Below are 27,465 nucleotides of genomic sequence, written 5' to 3' on the forward strand. Positions count from 1 at the left end.
TAATACAAATTCTTTTTATCTTAAATATGATATTTGTCAGGTCTCTAAACATACATATGCATCTTTCACACCAAATCATTATAAACCTTCAACGTCTCTCTCTCTTATTCACAATGATATTTGGGTCCTTCAAACCAGTGTTTTTAAAATCAGACCGGCCGATTCGATTGATGCGACCGGAACCGGTCATGGGTCCAGTTTGGATTTTGAATTTTATTAGAAGTATTATTTTGTAGCATTAGACACTAATTTTATTTATTTATTTTTAAAAAATATATAGGTATAATTATATTTGATTATATGTATATTGTTTAGATTTTTAAAACTTGGATAAGTATATCTTTTTTATTATTTATATACATATTTAAGATCTTCAAAATTTAAAATATATTATTTATTATATTATATTATTATTTTATCTAATATTACGGTCCAACCGGTAAATAGGTCAATTTTGTGCGCAGAAGCCGGTTATCTTATTTGTTGATTATCATAGGACCGGTTGAACCGTTTTCTAAAGTAATCCGATTCGATCACCTGTCCGGCTATGAAAACATTGTCCCAAATGTCCATAATCTTGGGGGCACACGCTGATTTATTTTATTTATCGATGATCATACACGTTTTTCTTGGGTCTTCCTCATTAAAAATAAATCAGAGAGTTCATATTTTCAAGCATTTCCATAGCATGGTTCAAACTTGATTTTGTACCAATATCCGGATTTTAAGAATTGATAGAGCTCATGATTACTTCAATTCAGTTTTGGGGGATTATCTCCACACACACAGCATAGTACCATTGGGTTGATGTCATCCTAGCAACGACATATCTTATTAATAGGATTCCCTTTCGGGTGCTGGATTTTCAGACCCCCATCCAAGCCTTCCTAAATTCCTACCTTCATCTCATCTCATTCATGACATCCCTCTTAAGGTGTTTGGTTGTTCATCATTTGTACACATTCACTCACATAATCGTGGGAAGCTTGAACCACGTGCTCAAGTGTATCTTCCTCGGTTGTTCTCCTGACCAGAAAGGATACAAGTGTTATTCCCCCCCACAAAAAATGCTACACCTCAATGGATGTCACATTCTTTGAATCTGAGTCATTCTACCCCAATTCCTCGGTTCAAGGGGAGTCTTCTACCATTGAACTGCGAATTTAGGAATCCACACTACAGTCCATCCCGCATATAGAACCACCTACACCTGATCCTACGCCACTGAATCCACCGCATATCCCTAGAAGATTAAACATTTATGAGCCACTTCATGCCTATTCTCGAAGGAACCATCCTCATCAAGAGAATATACAAGTACCTGCACAAACACAACCTGGCCATGACCTTTATCCGCTGCGAAATTCATGTACAAACTCACAAGAATTAGAAAATATTGATCTCGGTGACAAAACCATTACATTTAGGAAAAGAGTCTGAACATGTACATGGCGTTCTATAGGTAATTGTGTCTCACTTGACCGTTTTTCACATACATATTGTGCCTTTCTTTCCAATTCTAGATGAGATCCAGATTCCTCCCACTATTGACAACGCCCTCAATTATCCAAACTGGAAAGTTGCTGTCTTTGAGGAGATAACACTAGAAAAAAACAACACATGGAGCATCACTGATCTCCCTTCTAGAAAGAAACCTGTTGGATGCAAGTGGATTTTCACAGCAGTTTCTGCATTAGCCCATGGAATTTGTGAGGAAATGTGGATAAGAAGACTACTAAGCGAATTAAAGGTAGAAGAAAGTTATCCAGTTGAAATCTTGTGTGATAATCAAGCAGCCATTAGCATATCCAACCAGTCCACCGTGATCGGACTAAACATGTTGAGGTGGACCGTCACTTCTTTAGCGAGAAGATTGAAAATGGAATTTGTAACGACCATGGGCTATCCCGATCTTGGGCTCTCTCGGGGCCTTGTCCCATCTTGGGTTCCCACTGGGGCCTTTTCCCTCACGGGCTTTCCCATGCATCATTACTCATAGGACTCTCCACACCAGGTTGGTGGAGTGATACCTCCCCAAGTCTCGAACCCATGACCTCCTGGGGAGGCGAAAGAAACCCCTTGGTAGATGAATACCAAACTTATAAGATAGCCTTGGGTCGATCCTATGAGTAACCCGTACGACGCCTATGGAAAGCCCGTGAGGGAAAAGGCCCCTTTGAGGGAGCCCAAGATCGGGATAGCCTTGGGTCGATCGGGGCAGTGGGCCGTATGGGCGGTCCACTGGGCCTGTAATGGGTCGTTACAGAATTATCAATATCAATTACATCCTTACACAATTGCAAGTGACATATATTCTGAAAAGACACTCTTTCGTCCTAATTTTGAAGATTTGTGTCCCAAGCTAGGCATAATGAACCTATATGACCCAGTTTGAGGGGGTTTATTGAAAATCAGATCCTAATTTTATCTTATAAGTTTGGTATTCATCTATCTTTATTTGTATTTGAATTCTTAGGATTAGGTTGAGTTATCTTCTAAGTTTGTTCCTGATTTGTAGTATAGATTTAGAGCAGTATTTTCTATATATACTTTGTAAAGCACTCCTTTTTTCTTCAAGTGGCATAATACATACGTTTTCCCCATTCTCTCTTTACAAACTACAAATAAATACGGCCTTGGCTCTTTAAATTTTGTGAAATCTGAAATTTCTTTTCCTAGGTGATGGAAGTCTCTAGATGAAGAAACTATTCTTCAATCTGAATTTTGGTCATTATAATGCAGGAGCTGTCTATTCGAAATACTTACCAATAAATTGTGGAATCATCAATATTAAAATTTTAAAAAATGAATTATATAATTCTGACGTCAAAATTTCTGAAGGGCATAGTTTTTCACCCCTGCAATTGGATAAATATGCATCAATAATGGGGATTTAGAACTTCCGGTTTGCCTTTGAACTTGTCAAACTGTTAGAATTGATTCTTGAGATAGGAACTTAGCCCACAAGGACGTAACATTAACGATGTGAACAAATGAGACTATTGTAGATTGCTAAATATTGATAAGCTTTGAACGCAATTCTACTCACCCAAAATTATTTTAGTCTTAGGATAGTTGAAGATTGCTATTCTGTTGAAACCAAGTATAAAGATAAAGCATTTGGTAGTGTGAAACATTAGGTACAAGAGACAATTACCATTCTGCAAAGTGATGTTTTGCAACATGGATATTATGATTAAAAAAAATATTCGTTTCATATGATTCAACGTAATGGATCTGTACAAAAAACAGGTGACTTGCACATTAATGAGATAGCTTCTATGATATTTCATGAGATACTGATTTATATTTTTCACCTTCAAACCATTGTTTGATGTGAAGATATGATAATGTCATGATTCGAGTATTTCTTCTTTACATACAGTTTTCTTTTGCAGCATTTTTTCATGTCAATGGTTAAACATGTAATGTCTCCATTGTGTTTAGGACATTGCCGAAAATATCACGGGATGATTTTGAATTGATATTTGATGAGTTGGATGACAGTCGTGACGTCAAGGTGAATTCTATACCCTTGCTTTCATTTTTGTGGGCAGATGTAATTGATTTACTTTATTTACACTTTTCTGCTCAATTATTTTGATCTGTAAGTTTAGTTATTCCGTCCCTGATGTAAAAAAAAATCATCTACTTTTGAAATACAGTGATTTTTTCCACGTGGTTTCTTGTTTACTCTCAAAATTTGCTAATTTGAGTTGAATAAACCATGTGATTTGCAAAAGCATTTCGATAAACATTTTGCTCTTTACTTTTGTCTTCGATTGATTTATTTGAATTATATTGTAGAAGCATGTGCGCATTGTTCTTTGTAATTTAATTACTTTGAGCTATTCTGCACTGTTATGCAGATTAGCAAATGCTACCTAATTAGATTATTTGCTTTAAAGAACCCTTCCTGTACCTGCTTCCCTTTGATTCCATCTTCTTTCATTTTTACTCGTACCAGATTTTTGGAACTTCAGCTTTTGGTGAAAAAATTGATTGCAAGTTTTAATATTCTGATTGTTTGGATCTAGAAGCTATAAGAATGAACAAGTAGACTTTTAAAAGGAACCGAGCAGAATTCAAACTTTAGCTATTACCACATCTTTTCTCGTTCTTACTTTTCCACTAAGCACTACATTATCGTTTTATTTCTTGTTCGAAGGAACATAGGCTTCGGAAGGAATTTTTTACGGGATTTAATTTTGTTTTCTAGTTGATTTGATTTGCTTGATTATTCTATGTTTCTGTCACTATAGACCAATAATTTAAGTTTTTATGGTGTCTTAATAACACCTCATGCAATCAGATACTCTTTGGATACAAAAATTCTGCCAAAAAATTTATATCTCGATTCATGTTGTCAACGAGGGCCAACTTGCTAATTAAACTGAATGATTAGCAATTTATTTACTAAACAATACTAAAAGAACGAAGCATGGAAATTACAGATAATATTTCTGCTATAGCTTGCATGTATTATATATCCTTGAAATTTAGTCTCCTGGAGTATTGTGTTCAACATATCAGGTTAAATCGGTGGCATTATATCCATTTGATGTTCGTGTCCCAACTGCCTTCCTTTTTTTCATTTTTGTCCCGGTTTGGGATCATATGGGTCTTGGCACATTCTGAATACCTTGTTATAATCAAATTTGACTTGTATACTTTGTCACAAGCTCAACTGTATGCAGGTTTCTTTTATCATGTGAACATATTGCTTCAAAAGGTGCATAATTTTATGGAATGACATTTATCGCGTGACTTCTTTTTGTGCACATGCAGATTACTTTAGAAGAATTTCATGATCTGTCTCAAGCGATAGGACTCAGTTTTCAAAAAGAAGATATAGTGAGCCAACTTGCCTTATGTGTAACCATGAAGTATGTCAATCTGAATTTACTGAATATGCCTTGTCTCTAATTTGTCTTTTCAGGAACCTATTTTTGAAAGTTGCACGACGTACTACCATTCACCTGCATCTGAAATGCTGAAAAACTTTGTGCGAAGCGCCATGTTTGGTTACATAATAGCATTCGTTCTCATCATGAATTTTGTTGCTGTCATTATTGAGACAACGGTATGATTGTTTAAACAATTTTAAAATTGTACCTTAATGTAGTGATTTAATTGTTTTGCTTGATATAGTGTGTCTTTTTTATATAAGACCCCTTATGCCATTTTATATGTTCTGATACACATTGAATAGCATTATGTAATATTTGTGTGATATTTCAATGTTCTTTATTTTCTGCTTTTTCGAATCTCTGTAATCATTCAGATCACTCAATATAATATAAGTTCTTTTTGAAGTTGGTGAACCATGTACGGCCCCAAATTAATCAAAGACGGGTAAGGGAGTTGTTTTAAAGTTTTTTTTCTAAAGTTATCAAATCTTCTGGAAAGAGGGAATAACTTTGTACATTGATATATTTGGGAGAGCAGGGATACAACATTTTTCTACCTTGGAGGATAAGGTAGATTTCCAGGGAGCGAGGAGTGATACGATCATGTCATTGTCTTTAGAGGAGTAGCTAACTGAAAGGTAGCTACTATTAGATACCACCTGCACAGCCTATAAGTGCGAACACATTGCTGTCATTTGGAAAACTAAGAGAATAACATCGATAGTTTGGCTCAATCTATTCTCTCTTCTCCGTTGCCCTCTACCTCTGAGCAGTCCTATATACTCTGTTCAAGTTCAATGAATTATACGAGTGATGCATTATTGGATGAGTTAGATTCCACTAAGTTACTGGTGTAGTAGCATTGAATTGGAAAAATGGTGGTGATCAAATATTTGAAGTTGCAGACTTTCAACATAATTTAAACAGGAGATAAATATTATCTTGACATGTGGCTGAGAAACATGCATGATTGAATAATATTCTTGGGATATTGAGATTTAGATGTGGAGCTCTTTGTTATCAACGCGCATGAGAAGCATATTAGTCCAGGGCCTTCTCATTGACCTTTCTCTATTGGAATTTTGAAATATTATCTCATCTGTGCTATGCCGCTCATTAAACTCTTTTCTCTGTAACGATCATAAGCCATAGAAACTAGGAAATTTCTTTCAGAAAACTTGTCAAATAACTCGCTCTTTCCATCATCAATAGCAATTTTTTAACACAAGAAAATTTTGTTGTGGACTGGTCTGCAGCTTGACATACAGAATAATTCTGCTCAAGGGTTTTGGCAAAAGTTGGAGTTTGTATTTGGTAAGAAATCCATGAATCTCATACTGCATAATGTAATCACTGGATTTACTATGTAAATATATGGTGCCAAGTGATTTGGTAAACTTGTAGTAATTACATTTTGATTCATTTTCTTTCTCTGCTGTACTGATTAATTAGTCCTAAGCGCTTTTATCCGTATATTTTTTTTTTTAGTTGTGAGACCATACATCATATTTGTTTAAAATACGATATTTGAGATCTTGAAGAATTGTTTTTCCATCAACCAATAACTCGAGTTGAGGCGCCAAAATAATGAGAATTACGATTTAATGGCATTGTGCACAGAAATGAAGTTTACTTGCTAAAATTTTTAGAGTTCATTACCAAGTAAAATACAATGCTCTGCTAATCTAGATCGGTGCTGATGTAGATATTGTCTCATTCTGCACGTTAAGAGAAAAATAACGAATGAGATATCTATACAAAGGAGATGAAATTGTTGTGAAATTTTTGGTTTTGAAGCGTGTCAAACTGATCTTTGTAACTATTGCAAAAATATCAAAGTCTCAAACCATTGTTGGTTTTGAAATGGTGGAGAAGCGCAAGTTTGACACTTGGACATAAGAATGATGAGATAGCTATCTGAATTATCTCCGTACATGTCTAATGAATCTTCAAAATCACGAAGTTTTGTATATTTGTTGTATTTTTTAATCGACAAGTTGTATTTTATCCACAGGATGGCTCTATGTCCTTGAGATGGCTCTGAAAGTCTATTCGTATGGGTTTATGAATTATTGGAGGGATGGGCAAAATCGCTTTGACTTTGTGATCACATGGGTAATTGGTAAGTACCTGGACATAATAGTAACAGATTCACCTAATTGTTGCTTCGGTCACATTTAGAATTTGAATAATAATTATCTTAGAGCTGCTTATTTATGGTAGAGTACCAAGGGATCAGCTCATGAAACATAGAAACTTCTACCAATTCATAGAATTTAGCTTGAGTTTTAAATTTTATTCTATGGCAATTTTTTTTTTTGAGGAAGAGTTCATTGGTGTTGGTGTGATTGAAACATTTAAAGCATCTAGTTTGCGTGGTAAATAACTTCATAGGTGAAGGAAATAAAGAACAAATAAACAGATGAAATTGTGGATATGTGCATGTTTATGTTTCGAGTTATTGTATAAGCAGTTACAGGGCCAAGCTTAAGGTAGCATTCATCTGTATAACAGGTAGCGAGTCACTGATGTATCAGTTTTAATGCTAAAAAAGTACAATGAATATAAATTATAATTGATAGGAGGATGTGGTCAAGTAAATCTTTGACCTTAATGTAGATGTCACTTTGGTCAGTGTACCATGGAATGTCAAACATGTTGCATGTATATAGTTTTATCTTGTGCGTGATTGAAAATAAGTTTATGAACATATAATTTACTTTTACTTTTACTTATAATTAAAAGTTAATAAACAGAAACTTTTTATGTTCCTTTGAGACCAAAAGGTTTAAGACATTTAAAATACAAATTCAATTCAAGCTACTGGATGGCTATCAATGCTTACTGGATAAATATTAAAGAAAGAAATATAACAAAATTTTATAGTGTTTCTTGTATTGGCAACATTATTTATTGAATGAATATCTTGTCTTGTTCATTGCAGTTATTGGAGAAACGACAACTTTTATATCTCCCCGTGGCCTTACATTCCTCTCCAATGGTGAATGGTGAGAATATTTTATTTATAATTCCTGAAGATTTATTTTATTTTTGTCAATTGTTTTTCCATATATGTATTTAGTTGAGATAATTAAAAATGAACAAGACTGGATTTTATTATTGACTAGGCAAATCAAAAAATATTTATATTGTATCAGCATTTGTACATCATGTATTCCTTGAAGAATTTCCTAAAATGCGGAAATAATTTTATGATAGTTTCCATTTTCCTTGCTTTGGTTATATTACGACGACAATAAATAAACTTCTAAATATCAACTCATTATCTTATAAATATTAAACAATATGTGGAATAAATACAGTTGTGTGCTCTCGTCATTAATCTTGCCAGACTTAGTTTTCTGCTTGGTTTCTGCAATCTTCTGTTGTACTTCAATCCTAAAGCCTAAATTAAATTACATCACATCATCCACATTTCCTTAGTTCATAACTGTGAAGGGCCTAAAACTCCTTTCTTGAAAATTTGCGGAAAATTAAAAATTTTCTTTTTAAAAGAACTTAAATGGCCCCATTCATAAAATCACTGGTGAATCAAGTTCAATATTTCAAAATATTGCAGCGGAAGAAAATTAAAGTTTTGCCAACAACAACGATTTAAAAATATCCAACGACTGATAAAATTGTTTGCGGAAAAAAATAACAACTGCTGCTCTGAGGTCCTCGGGTGCCACTACTGCCGGCCTAAGCTGGCTCACTGGTCCCCGCCCTCGGCCCTGGCCTCATCAGTACCTACAACAATCAAGTCTAGTGAGCCTAAAGACTCAGCATGCATATATCACAGGTAACGAGTAAAAATCTGAATTAAAATATGCATGAGTTAACATATCATGTCCTGAGGCATACTGAAAATAATCTGTACTGAGCAATTATAATACGTGCATAATTGAACTGGAAATCACTGTAAAAATATTTGCTCCTTGGAGCCTGTACTGAAATATCTGGTAAAATTTTCTGTTGAGATTATGTTTTACGCCTGTGGCCACTGCACTAAGCTGAACTGATCGGTAACTGGCTACCGGGGAGGCTGAAACTGAACTGAGCTGGCCGGTCACTGGCGACCGGGTGGTACCATACTGAACTGATCGGTCACTGGCGACCGTATAAAATAACACTCCCACATAGTGAATGAACCACAAGCCATATTGCATAAATCTCAAAAATAATCATTTTCTATTTAATGCACGTAAAATAATTAACTGGCGTAATGAAAATTCCTGTAATTTTACCAACTGGATTGGATTGGATCGTCCCCAGGCTCGCTGCAACCTAACTGTGCCATGAAAAACATGCAAATGCTAAAACTTGACCAACTATGCAATTTACGTTCAAAAGATGCGACTATGACGCCTAATGACTTCGCATTTAATCATGACTCCGAGCCAACCTGAACCGACACCGAACCGACGTATAGTCATGATTAAAATACGCTGAAAAATTATAAAATAATGCTCCTAAAATGATAGGGTCGAAATCTAGGTGCAATGGAGGCCAAAACACGAAACGCTCTTTCGAGAGTCAATTTGGCACATTGCACCGTAAATTCTCGTACGACCTCATAAATGATCCAAATGACGAACGGTCGAAAACATGACCTTCCTAACTCAATGAGGCACTGTCCAGTCCAAGGCCATGGGCTAAAAGCCAACCAAGAACTCGAACGAGCCTCTGAACCGACACAGCAACTTGCTGTAAATTCCAGCAGCTGCGCAACTACAAGACTTGCGTTGGTTTCGAGACTATCGGCCATTAGGGGAGTGAACCACCGACCAGAGACTCTTACCAACATCCCAAGGAATGATTTGAACCATGGCTAAGGGCCCTAGGCCAGCCACAATCCGCATCACACCATAACTCAACCGAAGGGTCCAACCGAGAGCATCTTGAATGCGTGTGTAGTGTTTATGCTATGATCGATGTCTTGCGTCATTCCAGTGGCCATTTGATTGACCATGGCACGATCTAGACATCTAGGAGCATGATATGAACCGTGGCTAAGGGCCATAGGCCAACCAAGATCCATACCAAGCAACAAAAGAACGAACCAAAAGCTGAACAATTGAAGAAGCCGAAGGGGTATAGGGGCTGTTTTGACGTTTTTATTAAAAACCGATGAACCATGGACCAAGCCACCAAAAGGGCAACTTAGTCACGTCTTAGACATGCTAGGGAAGTGATCCAACCATGGCTATAGGCCCTTGGGGCAGCCAAGATCAGATCCTTCCTCCATGACAAGAAACTGAATTTTTCGAACAACATTCTGCACTAATGGGGAGGTTGCTGTCATGTGCTCGTTCCAGCATGTATGGAACTGAAACTCACGATCTATCATGGCCCTAACATGTCCTAGTACATGTCTATATGAAGCCTCGAGCCCCTGGAACGATCCATCCCTGAAATCGAAACAAAACATACCAATCGTGAAGCATGGAAGTCGATAAAAATCTGTGCAGAATTTTCTTTCTTATTTTGCTGAAAATTTCGGTTTTTGAAATGATAAAATCTGATCATGTACTGAAAAATAATTAATAATATGACTTGATTGAGGTTTGAAAGAGATCTAGACATGCCTGGTTTCGTTTCGAAAGAAAACGAACGAAACGACGACGACGCGGCACGGAGGAGGTGGAGCGCTTCTTGTCTACCTTTCTTGCTCTCGATTTCTCTCCCTTATTTTCCTACTGGATTCCCACGGTTCTCAGCTTAAAATTTCACTCAGATTTCGAAAGAAAAGAGAGGGGGAAAAATGGTTAGGAAGGTGAGGAGAAAGGGTGCAAGATATAAGGAATGAATCAAGACTAAGTCCACTCTCCTTTGAAATTTGAATTGTTGTTTGATATCAAGTCTACTTGGGGATGAGGTGGCCGAATATTAGCTTGTTTTCTAGTCTAGGATATGTCCATTAATTAATTAAATTGTGCTCCCAAAAATCCTAGAATTATCCTACTAATTACATGCAAAGAATTGGTCAAAGTTGATGAGTTGGAAAATGAATCTTCTAGCAACTAAGGGTGGCCGAAAAATGCATAATAAAATAAAGGGGAAATGTTGGTTATCTAGTCAACTAATAATCCTTGAAAACCTTACTAATCCTTTAAATAATTTTAGTGAGCTAACCCCTTAATTTAATAACTTAAATGAGTTCATTTCTTAATCAACTCAAATAATTAAATTAAATCCTCAAACCTCCCTTTCTAACTTAAATGAACTTGGTTGCTAGCTAAATTAACTTCTAGAAATATTTCTCGAATCTTAAATTCTATCTCAAAACTCCAACTCCGGTCCGGCCTCACTGAAATAACTGAAATGCTAAAAATCAAACTACTGAACTGAAATAATAAAATAATTAACTTCAAATAAATGCATTTAAAATAATCATGCAATGAAATCAATTAAATTTAAAAATCTAGAATTATGCACGGCTTATACGTCTACTGACTTACGGGTTCTACAATCCTTCCCCCCTTAAATAAATTTCGTCCTCGAAATTAGAACTCACCGAATAACTCAGGGTATCGACTTCTCATCTCCGGCTCAGACTCCCACGTAGCTTCCTCCTCTGAATGGTTGAGCCATTTGACTTTGACTCGCTTAACCAACTTGTTCCGAAGTTTCTTCTCCTGTCTGTCTAGGATCTGCACGGGTCTCTCCTCATAAGATAAGTTCGGAGTAAGCTGCAACGGCTCGAAATTCAGCACATGCGAAGGATTTGCCATATACTTCCTCAGCATGGAGACGTGAAAGACATTGTGTACTCCGGCCAGATTTGGCGGAAGAGCCACACGATAAGCAAGCGTCCCAACTCTGTCAAGGATCTCAAACGGTCCAATGAATCTCGGACTGAGCTTCCCTTTCTTGCCAAATCTCATGACACCCTTCATAGGTGCCACTTTCACGAAGACATGATCGCCCACTGCAAACTCTAAGTCTCTCCTCCGCTGATCGGCATAACTCTTCTGTCGGCTCTGAGCAGTCCTCATCCTATCACGGATCTTGACTACTACATCTGCTGCCTGCTGAACAATCTCTGGACCCAACTCTGCGCTCTCTCCTACTTCATCCCAATGAACAGGAGATCTACACTTGCGGCCATACAGCGCCTCATACGAAGCCATACCTATAGACGACTGGAAACTGTTGTTATAGGTGAACTCTACCAATGGTAAGTTCGACTCCCAACTCCCAGAGAAATCAATGACGCAAGCACGGAGAAGATCCTCTAAGATCTGAATAACTCGCTCCGACTGTCCATCTGTCTGCGGATGGAAAGCTGTGCTAAACAGCAACTTCGTACCCATAGTCGAATGCAAACTCTTCCAAAACGAGGAAGTGAATCTGGGATCTCTGTCGGATACGATAGAAACTGGAATACCATGGAGTCGGACTATCTCTCGGATATACAGCTCTGCATACTGAACCATGGTGAAAGTCGTCTTAATAGGCAAGAAGTGCGCTGATTTGGTAAGACGATCTACAATCACCCAGATAGCATTCGATCCTCTGGCTGACCTCGGCAATCCGGTCACAAAGTCCATGGTAATGTTCTCCCACTTCCACTCGGGAATAGGAAGAGGCTTGAGCAAACCTGCTGGTCTCTGATGCTCGGCCTTCACTAACTGGCAAGTCAGGCACTCGGATACAAAACGCCTGATGTCCTTCTTCATTCCTGGCCACCAATACAATAGCTGCAGATCTTTGTACATCTTCGTACTCCCAGGGTGAATGGAGTACGGGGACGTATGGGCCTCTGATAAGATGTCTGCTCGGATAGAATCACTGCTAGGAACCCATATCCTATCTCGGTATCTCACAATACCGTCGCTGACTGAATACAAAACACTGCCCTTGGCTTCATCTCTCTTCTTCCACTGTGCCAACTGCTCATCTGCTGCCTGACCGCTGCGAATACGGTCAATAAGAGAGGACTGGATAGTCAAGGTAGATAAACGAGGAACTCTACCTCGAGGATAAGTCTCAAGATCAAACCTCCGCATCTCAATCTGAAGAGGTTTCTGCATCGTCAAATGAGCCATCACTGCGACTTTCCTGCTCAAAGCATCCGCAACTACATTAGCTTTACCCGGGTGGTAGCTAATGTCACAATCGTAGTCTTTCACAAGCTCCAACCAACGCCTCTGACGCATGTTCAGCTCCTTCTGCGTAAAGAAATACTTGAGGCTCTTATGGTCGGTAAAGATCTGGCACTTCTCTCCATACAGATAGTGCCTCCAAATCTTCAAAGCAAAAACTGCGGCCGCTAACTCCAGATCATGGGTAGGGTAATTCTTCTCGTGGATTTTCAGCTGTCGAGAAGCATACGCTATTACTCTCCCATGCTGCATCAAAACTGCACCTAAACCAAGCTTCGAAGCATCGGTAAAAAGACAAACTCGCCGGGCCCTGATGGCATGGCCAAAACTGGTGCTGAAATAAGAGCTTGCTTCAAAGTATCGAAGCTCTTCTGACACTCCTCGCTCCACACAAACTTCACATTTTTCTTTGTCAGTGCTGTGAGTGGAACGGTGATAGAGGAAAATCCTTGGATGAATTTTCTGTAATATCCTGCTAGCCCAAGGAAACTGCGGATCTCGGATGCATTCTGAGGCACAACCCAATATCTGACTGCTACAACTTTTGCGGGGTCTACCTCAATACCACTGCTAGAAACAATGTGGCCCAAGAACGCCACCTTCTCTAACCAGAATTCGCACTTACTGAACTTTGCGAATAATTTGTGCTTCTGCAATGTCTGCAACACTGTGGTCAGATGCCTGCTGTGCTCCTCCCGATTCTTGGAGTAGACGAGAATGTCATCTATGAACACTATCACAAACTGGTCGAGGTACGGCTGAAATACGCGATTCATGAGATCCATGAAGATCGCTGGCGCATTCGTCAGACCGAACGGCATCACAAGGAACTCGTAGTGACCATAACGAGTCCTGAAAGCTGTCTTCGAAACATCAGCACCTCTAACCCTCAACTGGTGATAACCAGAACGCAGATCTATCTTGGAGAAAATCGAAGCTCCCTGCAACTGGTCAAACAGATCCTCAATCCTCGGCAGTGGGTATTTATTCTTCACTGTAACCCTGTTCAACTCCCGGTAGTCAATGCAAAGCCTCATCGTGCCATCCTTCTTTTTCACGAATAAGACTGGCGCGCCCCATGGAGAAAAGCTCGGGCGAATGAACTCCTTGTCGAGAAGTTCCTGGATCTGCTTCTTAAGCTCTGCCATCTCTGTCGGTGCTAGTCGGTACGGCGCTTTGGATATCGGAGCCGTACCTGGCATAAGCTCAATGGAAAACTCCACCTCTCTCTCGGGTGGCATACCAGAGACGTCTTCGGGAAAAACGTCTAAGAAATCTCTGGCAACCGGAACATCTGAGGCTTACTGGCTGGGTTCCTCGGGGACAGATAAAAAGGTCGCTAGAAATGCCCGACACCCTCTATGCATGAGTTTCCTAGCCTGAACATAAGGAATAATGCGCGGTAAAGGAAAGTACCTGTCCGGCTCAAATAAGAACTGCTCCATTCCAGGCGGTCGGACAAGAACAGATCTCCGCTGGAAGTCTATCAACACTCTGTTCCTCAATAGCCAGTCCATCCCTAGGATGATGTCAAATTCCGGCATCGGTAGCACAATCAGATCCGCATAAACAAGATTACCGTGCAACTCAAGGTCTATATCTCGGATAACATTGGTAGCTGCCATCTCCTCGCCTGACGGCAATACTACTGAAAAGGCTGTATCTAGCCCAATGGTCTGGATCTTGAGAAAGTTAGCAAAGACCTCCGAAATAAACGAGTGAGTGGCCCCTGAATCTATCAAGGCCTTGGTAGCGGAACCAGATATAAAAATTCTCCCTGAAAGATCGGAACTCTAAGTTGAATCCCACTACAAGATCTAAACTTATAGACATACAAAGGTCAAGGTTCCTCTAGCTTAATTTCCCCGAAATAAATCTGAGTAGAGCATGCAATCCTATAACAGTTCTAAGTTCAAAATCTAAATCCCGATTCCCAAAACACGGAAATTCAAATAATAGCTTAAAGTTTAAAGGTACCTGTCAACAACATAGTCTCCGGGTTGGTTTCCGCGGCATGGAGAGCAAAAACTCTGCCTTGGGTAGGCAGATTCCTCTGAGGGCACTGCAGCAATATGTGGTCTGGACTGCCACACTTAAAACACTTTCCTGAGCCAGCCATACATGCTCCAGGATGGCGACGTGAGCACCTGGGACAGACTGGGTGCTCCTGAGTCCTCGGGGCTGGGCGTCCCCGCTGCTGCTGCTGCTGCTGCTGGCCTCGGTTCCTGGGCGGTCCATGAAAAGGCCTCTTATTCTGCTGCTGATGCTGATGAGGAGGAGGGCGGTGCGGTGCCTGGACTGGGCGCTTGCCCTGGCGATCCCTCTCGATATCCCGCAGATCCTGCTCTGCGGCTAAGGCCTTGGAGACGGCAACCTCATAAGTAGCAGGGTCAGATACCCTAACATCCCGGCGCAAGATCGGCCGTAAGCCCACCAGGAAGTGCATCAGCTTGGCTCTGGCATCATTCGCTATCAGGGGCACAAAGTGACAGCCCCTCTCGAACTTACGGATAAACTCCGTAACCGACATATCCCCCTGTCTCAGACTCATGAACTCGGTGGTCAGCCTGGTGCGAACCTCCTCAGCAAAATACTTGGAGTAGAAAACCTCCGTAAAGCGGGTCCAAGAAAGTGTAGCCAATGTCAGGGCTACCGAAGCTCCTTCCCACCATAAGCGGGCGTCTCCAGTGAACAGGTAGGTGGCACACCGGACTCGGTCTGCGTCTCCCAGCTCCATGAACTCGAAGATAACCTCGAGGGATTTGATCCATCCCTCGGCAACCATGGGGTAAGATGCCCTAGAGAATTCCTTCGGGCGCATCTTCATGAATCGCTCATACACAGCCTCGGGCCCTGTCGGCCTGGCTGCGGCTGCGGCTACGGCATTGCCCCCCGCAAACTGTGCGAAGAACTGTGCCATCCCAGCTAACATCTGGGCACTCATGTCCGGTGGGGGCGGTGGAGGAGGTGGTAGGTCTCCCTCTGGTCTACGCTCCTCCCTGTCTTCTCGGCGAGGCTCCTCCTCTCTGTTGCGCTCTAAAATGCGTCTAGGGGCATACTGTTCCAACATAACCCATACGTAACTAACATGCATAATTCCATAATTTATTTTAAATGAACTCTGAAATACTGAAAATTTGGAAGCATGCTGACAAACTAATTCATGCTTTAACTAAAATGCTGAACAAAATGCTGAACTGAAAAACTTACAGACCAAAGGCGTGGCTTCGTGAGCTTCTCGCGGTCAGTAGTAGTGAAACCCTATACAGAACCACCGCTCTGATACCAACTGTGAAGGGCCTAAAACTCCTTTCTTGAAAATTTGCGGAAAATTAAAAATTTTCTTTTTAAAAGAACTTAAATGGCCTCATTCATAAAATCACTGGTGAATCAAGTTCAATATTTCAAAATATTGCAGCGGAAGAAAATTAAAGTTTTGCCAACAACAACGATTTAAAAATATCCAACGACTGATAAAATTGTTTGCGGAAAAAAATAACAACTGTTGCTCTGAGGTCCTCGGGTGCCACTACTGCCGACCTAAGCTCGCTCACTGGTCCCCGCCCTCGGCCCTGGCCTCATCAGTACCTACAACAATCAAGTCTAGTGAGCCTAAAGACTCAGCATGCATATATCACAGGTAACGAGTAAAAATCTGAATTAAAATATGCATGAGTTAACATATCCTGTCCTGAGGCATACTGAAAATAATCTGTACTGAGCAATTATAATACGTGCATAATTGAACTGGAAATCACTGTAAAAATATTTGCTCCTTGGAGCCTGTACTGAAATATCTGGTAAAATTTTCTGTTGAGATTATGTTTTACGTCTGTGGCCACTGCACTAAGCTGAACTGATCGGTAACTGGCTACCGGGGAGGCTGAAACTGAACTGAGCTGGCCGGTCACTGGCGACCGGGTGGTACCATACTGAACTGATCGGTCACCGGCGACCGTATAAAATAACACTCCCACATAGTGAATGAACCACAAGCCATATTGCATAAATCTCAAAAATAATCATTTTCTATTTAATGCACGTAAAATAATTAACTGGCGTAATGAAAATTCCTGTAATTTTACCAACTGGATTGGATTGGATCGTCCCCAGGCTCGCTGCAACCTAACTGTGCCATGAAAACTATGCAAATGCTAAAACTTGACCAACTATGCAATTTACGTTCAAAAGATGCGACTATGACGCCTAATGACTTCGCATTTAATCATGACTCCGAGCCAACCTGAACCGACACCGAACCGACGTATAGTCATGATTAAAATACGCTGAAAAATTATAAAATAATGCTCCTAAAATGATAGGGTCGAAATCTAGGTGGAATGGAGGCCAAAACACGAAACGCTCTTTCGAGAGTCAATTTGGCACATTGCACCGTAAATTCTCGTACGACCTCAAAAATGATCCAAATGACGAACGGTCGAAAACATGACCTTCCTAACTCAATGAGGCACTGTCCAGTCCAAGGCCATGGGCTAAAAGCCAACCAAGAACTCGAACGAGCCTCTGAACCGACACAGCAACTTGCTGTAATTTCCAGCAGCTGCGCAACTACAAGACTTGCGTTGGTTTCGAGACTATCGGCCATTAGGGGAGTGAACCACCAACCAGAGACTCTTACCAACATCCCAAGGAATGATTTGAACCATGGCTAAGGGCCCTAGGCCAGCCACAATCCGCATCACACCATAACTCAACCGAAGGGTCCAACCGAGAGCATCTTGAATGCGTGTGTAGTGTTTATGCTATGATCGATGTCTTGCGTCATTCCAGTGGCCATTTGATTGACCATGGCACGATCTAGACATCTAGGAGCATGATATGAACCGTGGCTAAGGGCCATAGGCCAACCAAGATCCATACCAAGCAACAAAAGAACGAACCAAAAGCTGAACAATTGAAGAAGCCGAAGGGGTATAGGGGCTGTTTTGACGTTTTTATTAAAAACCGATGAACCATGGACCAAGCCACCAAAAGGGCAACTTAGTCACGTCTTAGACATGCTAGGGAAGTGATCCAACCATGGCTATAGGCCCTTGGGGCAGCCATGATCAGATCTTTCCTCCATGACAAGAAACTGAATTTTTCGAACAACATTCTGCACTAATGGGGAGGTTGCTGTCATGTGCTCGTTCCAGCATGTATGGAACTGAAACTCATGATCTATCATGGCCCTAACATGTCCTAGTACATGTCTATATGAAGCCTCGAGCCCCTGGAACGATCCATCCCTGAAATCGAAACAAAACATACCAATCGTGAAGCATGGAAGTCGATAAAAATCTGTGCAGAATTTTCTTTCTTATTTTGCTGAAAATTTCGGTTTTTGAAATGATAAAATCTGATCATGTACTGAAAAATAATTAATAATATGACTTGATTGAGGTTTGAAAGAGATCTAGACATGCCTGGTTTCGTTTCAAAAGAAAACGAACGAAACGACGACGACGCGGCACGGAGGAGGTGGAGCGCTTCTTGTCTACCTTTCTTGCTCTCGATTTCTCTCCCTTATTTTCCTACTGGATTCCCACGGTTCTCAGCTTAAAATTTCACTCAGATTTCGAAAGAAAAGAGAGGGGGAAAAATGGTTAGGAAGGTGAGGAGAAAGGGTGCAAGATATAAGGAATGAATCAAGACTAAGTCCACTCTCCTTTGAAATTTGAATTGTTGTTTGATATCAAGTCTACTTGGGGATGAGGTGGCCGAATATTAGCTTGTTTTCTAGTCTAGGATATGTCCATTAATTAATTAAATTGTGCTCCCAAAAATCCTAGAATTATCCTACTAATTACATGCAAAGAATTGGTCAAAGTTGATGAGTTGGAAAATGAATCTTCTAGCAACTAAGGGTGGCCGAAAAATGCATAATAAAATAAAGGGGAAATGTTGGTTATCTAGTCAACTAATAATCCTTGAAAACCTTACTAATCCTTTAAATAATTTTAGTGAGCTAACCCCTTAATTTAATAACTTAAATGAGTTCATTTCTTAATCACCTCAAATAATTAAATTAAATCCTCAAACCTCCCTTTCTAACTTAAATGAACTTGGTTGCTAGCTAAATTAACTTCTGGAAATATTTCTCGAATCTTAAATTCTATCTCAAAACTCCAACTCCGGTCCGGCCTCACTGAAATAACTGAAATGCTAAAAATCAAACTACTGAACTGAAATAATAAAATAATTAACTTCAAATAAATGCATTTAAAATAATCATGCAATGAAGTCAATTAAATTTAAAAATCTAGAATTATGCACGGCTTATACGTCTACTGACTTACGGGTTCTACAATAACTTTTAATTAAGGTCCGGTAATCAGCCCTCAGTAAAATATAGATCAGAGAGGGTCCTTCAGATAGTCATGTTTATTCCTGTAAGAAGGAAATGGGTATGGTCTCATGTGGAATTCTAGAAAGCTGAAAATTTGGAACGAAATTTACGAGGCCTTACTAAGTTATGGATAGCACTAATCTGAGCACGTCCAGCCATTTAAATCATACGCCAAACTTCACGATCATTCATTAGATTTTGATTTTTGTTCACAACCAAGAGACTGCTGGTAGGAACCAATTTTGAAATATGTTGGTTCTGATTTGCATTAGTATTTTACCCCTAAGAAGAAACATTGTAAGGTTTTTATACATCAAAACAGTTAATAAAAAGCGCCTGTATTTTTTTTTCAAATGGAGAGAAATAGAGGCTTTTCATCAAGGTGGTTTCTTGGAAAAACTCAATCTTTAAATATACATGAGTTGGGTTCTCCATGATTTCTAAATGAAATGATTTTTCCCTACAGGATTAGATATCTTCTTCTTGCAAGAATGTTAAGATTGATAAGGCTATTGATGCATGTTCCACAATATCGGGCCTTTGTTGCGACATTTTTGACATTGATACCAAGTCTGATGCCATATCTTGGAACCTTATTTTGTGTCTTATGCATTTATTGCTCCCTTGGTGTGCAGGTTTGATTTCTTTCTACATTTATATATATTTGTTTTTGTCATCTCTTTTCTACCCTCTTGGCTTGAAGCATCTTGATATAATTTTCATGACTTAGCGAAAATAAGTTGTAATTGCTGCACCCTGGAACAAAAAAATTCTTTACCTCCCAAAGAATTATAGGCAAAGTTTAGTTTAAAATTTTCGGTTTTCTAGGGTTAAGTTTTGGGAAAATAAAATGTATGTTTTATTTATTTAGGAAAATGAAAATATTACCGTGGTTATCAAATCATGTCAAAAATAGTTGTATAAAATTAATTTTAAATTTTGTAGTGATATTTGGGTTACAATATATACTATGATAGTAGAGTGTTTTTGAAAATGTTGAAAATAGTAATGATTATATTGGAAGATCTGAAAAGAGAAAAATTTGTTTTGCGGAAAAGGAATAAAAGTAAATGATAAAATTTGTTTCGTTATTGGAAAATAGGAACATAGAGACATTGTCTATGTAGCACGGACACTTTAAAACAAATTATAAAGTATCGGAGACGGAAACGACATGGACACGGATACAATACGTGTATGCGTGTCGGGTACGGGATTTATATGGCAAAATCCATGTCGTTGACTTTTTTAAGGTTGGCAGTTTGACATGGTGAGGACAAGCCGCGAACACATTTTTCGGACACGTGTCGGTAAAAAAAATGAATTTTTTTTTAGATCACTGCTCTGAATATACATATATATATGTCTACAATATATTTACATAAATATTTATATCTCTACAATTTTTTTATTTTTAATACTAAATTTATATATATATATAATATTTATATATTTTTTAATAATTGTTGTATCATAGGCGTATCGTGTCTTATATTTTCAAAATTTGTCATATCGCCGTATCCGTATCATATTTGATACGATACCCGTATCTACGCAACATAGGACATTGTTGATCGCAAAACCTATGGGGATGTTTGGTACTTTGTTTGGACCAATAAATTCCATGAACTTGAATTATTTTCTTTTTAAATTTTTATATTGTTTTCCATGTTAAATCAACTATTAAAACATAATAATTTCACAATCATTCTTGTATTCTCTACATTTTTACCTACCATTATGTTTATTCACCTTTGTTCTTATAATCCCACACTCTACATCTCTTTTATATAATACATCAACTTTTAAATTTATATTTAAATGCCATCACAAAATTATTTTCTTTATGTTTTCACAAATCATAACACAATTGCACACTAATCACTCTTTACCTATTGCATCGATTTCCAAATATTAATATTATTTAAACATTATCTCAAAAGAAACATATCCCATAACACTCATAGATTTGAAGGTGAAAAATATTGTAGGACAATCAAACACATTCTCACTCTCTTCTTTTTCTTGAAATTCATAATTATTTTGTTTTTACTAAGCAGATTTTTGGTGGGATTGTGAATGTTGGAAATCCAGATCTAGATGGCACTGATCTTCAAGATGATGAGTATCCTTTGTTGTTCGTGAAGATCTTTTAAATATGGCACATCTTTGCCTAGTTCTAGCTGTACATATTCTATGACTCATGGCTGGAACATGTCAATAATTCTTTTGTTGTTTTCCCCTTTAAATACATTTTAGTGGAGGGTTTGTTTTTCGATTAATCAGATGACGACTGTATTTCCTTGACTCATTAAGCTACTTACTCTTCAATTTCAATGACTACCCCAATGGGATGGTAACACTTTTTAATTTAGTCGTGATGGGAAACTGGCAGGTGTGGATGCAGGTAATATTAATAAAAAATACTTTTTTAAGATTTCTGTTACATGATTGATGCATTTTAATAATGTGAAACTTTATTTCTTCCCTATATTTTGCAATTAAATAAAATCAGCTTTGATTGTTGATTTAGTGGGTTAACTATTTTCTGGACAGTTTATTTTGAATAAAATAATCATCGTATTATTTCCTTTCTCATGATAGGATGCTGTGTGCAACATTAATTTTTGCAACTGAATTATCATTCCATGTTTAGTCGAAGTTGAGTGCTTGGAGAATATAAAACTTGCAATACACTTGATTCCACATGATGTTTTACTGATAGATTTGCTTTCCCAGTATTATCTGTTCTTATCACCGTGCTTCGTATTGAGAATGTTAATTGTTTGGCTAATTTACCTGTACATGGAATGAGATGGCTTTTGTTAAGATGTTATTAAGATATTGGGATCTTGTGCATATATTCAGATTTGTATTATTACCTTGCCTGTTGGGAGGTACAGTAAAAAATCTGATATTTGAGAATTAAATTAGATGATACTGTGCAGAGGCGATTAATTTTTGTTGATGCGCTTATACATAAAGGTGCAGTACATATTCTGACAACTTATTTCCTGCTTTTTATGGCACGCTTCAGTTAGCATAATATTTTCTCATGGCCTCATGGATAGAAACTTGGCTATGTGGTTCACTAATTGTTGAAATTACAGAGCTACAAGGATTTGACTGGGACTGTTTGGACTTTAGTCTACTTCGTCAGCTTCTATCTAATTACTGTTTTACTACTTTTGAATTTGGTGAGTTGTCAACAATATTTCACAAACTTATGTAGTTCACCTTCTTATTTTACCCGAGAATTCTCGATGTTAAATGAATATCCTTGGTCCATCCACTTGATCATAACTCCACTTATCTTGATGCTCATTGAATTATCTTTGATGATTGCAGGTGGTGGCTTTTGTGTTGGAAGCTTTCTTTGCTGAAATGGACCTTGAATCTTCTGAGAAATCTGAAGATGGGGAAGCCCAGGTTAGTAACTGACTCAGAAAAAAATTTCATTTCATGGTTCAGAGTACCCGTGTTCCAAATGCTTATCTTTCTCTTTTTTTGGTTGAGCTACCATTGTTGTTTTCCAGAGACAAAACTATAGTTGACTCCCAGACTTCCCAAATCGACTCCGCTCCATTAAAATCCTTAATAAATACTCCATTAAAATCCTTAATAAATAAAAGAACGGTCTCTGCTAATTTCTTCCCATTTCTTCAAGCATACTCCTCAAAAATAGTTAGAATTGAAATTATGATATCATGCTGAAGAGTTAAAAATTAGTAGCATGACGATATTCTTGCAAAATGTTGTAACATATCGATTAGTCTCTTCCAAAAAGCGATAATATAAACGTTGAACTTTGATAGTTGGTTTTATGACTTCCCCCCTCCCCCCAACCCTCCATATTAACGCATTAATATCTGGAGCATTTGACAATTGTGTTATGTTTATGGGTTTGAGACAAATACGCCGTGATTTACTTAGCTGGTAAACTTTGTTTTTTGAATGCTGTGCAAAAATATGCCAACATACCGGATTTTGTGTAGCTTCGTGACAAACAAGTATTGCTGGTGTATATGGAGATCCGCCAAGAGGATTTCAGCATTCATACTAGACTAAAAACCATCACACATATAAAACTTTTATACCTTTACGTTACTTCCCTCATTAATATTTAACGGATTGAACATAGTTGAAGGACTGAATTAGCACACGAGAAAATTGAGGGACTGAACCGTGAGGAGGTATAGGGATGGTTTTATTCATCATCTCGTCGTTTTAATTTGGGCTAACTGAAAATATGTGATCGTCACGTGTTTGATCCATTAAGCATTGATGGGGAAGTTAACGGCGGTGACGTGATCGAGACAAGTTAACATGCTTGAGGAACTAAATTAGCACACAACTTAATTCAGGGACTGAACCAGAAACTAGACACAAGTTAACATACTTGAGGAACTAAATTAGCACACAACTTAATTCAGGGACTGAACCAGAAACTAGACCTAAACTAGAGGGATGTTGTAATGTATTAGAAAACTGTCCCACTTGGAAAGCAGAACGAAACTTATATCATACAAGGAAGAACTCTGCGGAAGCAAGGAACTCCCGGATTTACTGATTTAGGAGTTTTTCCGGGAAGAAGTTGGTAGAAAATGACCGGAGGTATCCAATCGGCTGAAACTGTCAACTATGGATACTATTTTTGTCAGAAACATCATAAATTAAACCAATATGTCTTTTTTCAAAGTTTTTTGTTTCATTTGACTTCCTCCTAAAGATTTATTTGTCTGTACTCTTAAAAAATTTGAAGTAATCTCTCTACCCTGCCTACTTGTGATTAAACAACTGTTTACCTGACAATCCAGGATGACAAAGGAAACCTCCGGAGGCGGAACATCGGGTATGTCCATAGACATCATGGTTCTAAAATTTATAACTAATTTGCACGATGCATCTTGATCTTAATCAATGTTTTCCTCAATTTGATGCTGCGCAGCGTAAAGTCAAGGAATCAGAGAGTTGATAACCTTCTCCACCATATGTTGAGTGCCGAACTACAAGCAGAGTGTTCCACTTCATAAACTTGGTTTGTTTCGTTTCTCTCTGCTCTCTATTTATGGATTTCTAGGCAGCTTTAACTAGTAGAGCATATCTAAAACTAGTTAGGTTTTTCATACCATCGGCTTCACCACAGAATTTTTTTCTTCCCTTTATTTTTTCATTTTAAAGCTTGCATAGAATAGATGAATTCGAGAAATTGTTCTTTATTGTATTCAAACGATTTTGCAATGAAAATATTTTCTTTTCCTCTTTTGTTCCATTTTCTTGGCCATGGAGAGAGGCTGGAGAATGACGTTGTATGGGGCCACTCCTGTATAACGATCATAGAAATGGGAAAATATGAGTGGGAGAAATTTTTGAGGGCTGGGCTTATGCAACTACTTGCCATGAAATATTAGCATACGATAGAGAATCCCACCCGGCCTAGCTGAGTACTGCTACATTATGTGCTTTCTGGATCAATGAAAACTTGCACATGTAGTAGCACTACGGTGACTAAAATAGTTTTAGTTCAAATAGTTCTAGGAACTAAAACTATGTCTAGACTCAAAAATTTTCACAATATATCATAGCTATTTGTTAGTTCTTATACTCGAGTAATGATGCTATGAAATTTTAACAGGTTTCTGGAATGGAAACTGCTTATCGAGGGCGGGGGTGATCCACAACTAGATTTGAGCATAATTCTGAATCTAAAGGTTACATATGCAGTAAATGTTTTTCAGTGATTTCCCTTTAATCTACTCTATTATCTGAGCATCAGCTTTCTTGCAAACTACCTATTTTTCTTGAATTTGTTAAAACTGTTTTTCAATGTGACATTTTGTGTAATATGAGCATGTTTTTGTCTTTCAAAATATTAATTCGATTTTGGACTGATCTCAGATTGGCTGTGTTATGTTTCTTTACATGTTTAACTGAAAATTTTATTATTTTTATGTTCATGTTTTAATCTTAAGTACGAACCCGGGAGGGATTTTGTGAAGTAAGTTGAGCATCAGAAATGTCATTAGTTGATATTGGATGTGTTTATGGTCTTTTTCGTAACCGATGGTAATTTATTAATCTTATTGGGTATTGCAATGACTATTAACTGCTGACTGTGTATATTTTCATATATATAGTTCATCTGCTGACTGTGTATATTTTCATGTGTATAATAATAATGATATTTTCGTGTATATATGAGATTGGCAATGGTTTAATATTAATTTCTGTATAAATATAATAATATTGGTGTAATTTCTTTATCTAAATTTTTATTTGAGTTTGGTAGAAATTAGTAGAAATATGGTTAGAATTGTAATTTCACTTTTTATAATACCAACTTACCAGTAAGTTGTTATGACGGTCTCTTGTTTAATAAAACAGAAAGAGACGTGCCTACAAAATTTATAGTCTTATGAATTTTAGGATTTTTTTTATAATTTCTGATATTATTTCATTGTTAAAAACTAATGGAAGGACCGCTACCAAAATGATTTTCGTCCCGATAAATTTATTTATCATATTCAAATAATTACCCGATTTTATGAGAATTTAGGCACATGCGACGTGTTAGATAGTAGGTGTCCAACAAGTTATTTTGTGGTTTAGGTTTTATTAAGTATTATGTCAAAATAATTTTTATTTTAATAATATTCTACAGTTTTATCCAATTATGACATTTACTTTATTTATACACTCATCGTACTTATTAGGAATACAGATCTATAAAGATTAAAGAGGATGCTAGGGCTAACACAATTCAATTATATCAATATCATGTCTGTATGGAGCAGTTCAAGAGATGATATCTTTCAATGTGTCATGGTGTGATTTTATCTAAGTTTATGTGTCCTAAAACTGATGAGAAAATAGAAACAACGAATCACATTCCATATGCATCTGTAATTGGGAGTATTATGTATAGTATGATATCTACTCGACCTAGTATTGCATTTGCACCGATTGTTGCAAGTAGATATAAGTCGAATGTCGGTCCATTGCATTGGAAGATCGTGAATGATATTCGTAAGTACTCAAGAAGAAGTAAGAATTTGTTAATTGTTTACGAGAGTGGAGAATTAAAATTGAAAGGTTATACTGATCCTGGCTTCCAATCAGATGTTCATGATTCGAAATCAACCTTAGATTTATATTCAAGAACAACAATGGTGATGTCCCTTGGAAGAGTTCCAAGCAAACACTTCGGTGGATTCAACCACTGAGTCTGAATATATAGTTGTATCAGTTACAGCAAAGGAGGCTGTTTGGATAAGAAATTTCATTCAAGAGTTGAGCGTCATTACTCAAGGATTGATCCAGTCTCGATCTACTGCGACAACATAGGTGTCGTGCAATCAGAGAAATCGAGGTCTCATCAACGATTGTTCCACATAATCCGGGACATTGTGGAGAGATAAGAAATATTGTTAAAGAGCCGTCTCTGCAAATAACATTTCTAATCCACTGACGAAACCCTGTCAGGACCATTGTTTGAGAAGCATCGTGAAGCAATGGGTACTTGGCTTTAGGGCAAGTGGGAGATTGTTAGGGTAGGTATACGGCGAGCTAACTTGTGGTATGAACTTTATTGACTGTTATGTAAAAAAAAAATCTTATTTTAATATTTTTTTACAGTTTTACCAAATTATGATATTTACTTTATCTGTATAAATATGCAAGCTGCATAGATAAAGTCTTTAAATATACAATATATTCCATGAGGTCTGCCTATCAACGTAAGATAATGAAACTCATTAGAAAGCGTGTTGTATATTATAAATTGGTTCATAAGAAGCGTGTTGTGTATTCTAAACTGGTTCCTAATTGATTCATCCGCCTAAAATAAAGATAAAAGACCACTCGAGCTTGATACTAGAATATGTTATGTAAACTCTATGTTTCATTGGTAAAGGTAAATAGATGTTCATTCATATAGATAGATAGATAATCATTTGATGACGCACTAAACAACCATCTATCAGACTTTTCAAGTGGTTATCACTTATCGAGTGGAAAAGTCCGCGATTATGGTTGTACACCATTAACCCGGCACAACGTGAATGCTTTACGTACTAGCATGCACTTTGATCCATTAATT

General features: G+C 37.9%; 1 protein-coding gene across 1 annotated transcript in view; it reads left to right on the forward strand.

Annotated features, from left to right (window-relative positions):
- LOC142517634 (two pore calcium channel protein 1A) overlaps positions 1–25,264 on the forward strand; it is a 49,018-nt gene extending 23,754 nt beyond the window's left edge. Inside the window, exons 11-24 of the mRNA XM_075619964.1 lie at positions 3,448–3,520; positions 4,789–4,854; positions 4,940–5,083; positions 6,167–6,224; positions 6,925–7,032; positions 7,855–7,918; positions 19,834–20,002; positions 21,428–21,492; positions 21,684–21,774; positions 22,478–22,564; positions 22,716–22,796; positions 24,185–24,219; positions 24,316–24,405; positions 25,003–25,264. Coding sequence (XP_075476079.1) covers positions 3,448–3,520; positions 4,789–4,854; positions 4,940–5,083; positions 6,167–6,224; positions 6,925–7,032; positions 7,855–7,918; positions 19,834–20,002; positions 21,428–21,492; positions 21,684–21,774; positions 22,478–22,564; positions 22,716–22,796; positions 24,185–24,219; positions 24,316–24,400 — 1,126 coding nt within the window. The 3' untranslated portion in view covers positions 24,401–24,405; positions 25,003–25,264. The remainder of the gene's footprint in view (positions 1–3,447; positions 3,521–4,788; positions 4,855–4,939; positions 5,084–6,166; positions 6,225–6,924; positions 7,033–7,854; positions 7,919–19,833; positions 20,003–21,427; positions 21,493–21,683; positions 21,775–22,477; positions 22,565–22,715; positions 22,797–24,184; positions 24,220–24,315; positions 24,406–25,002) is intronic.
- Positions 25,265–27,465: the final 2,201 nt, after the last annotated feature.

This window comes from Primulina tabacum, chromosome 11 (genome assembly GCF_025594145.1).
Source record: "Primulina tabacum isolate GXHZ01 chromosome 11, ASM2559414v2, whole genome shotgun sequence".
NCBI lineage: Eukaryota > Viridiplantae > Streptophyta > Magnoliopsida > Lamiales > Gesneriaceae > Primulina > Primulina tabacum.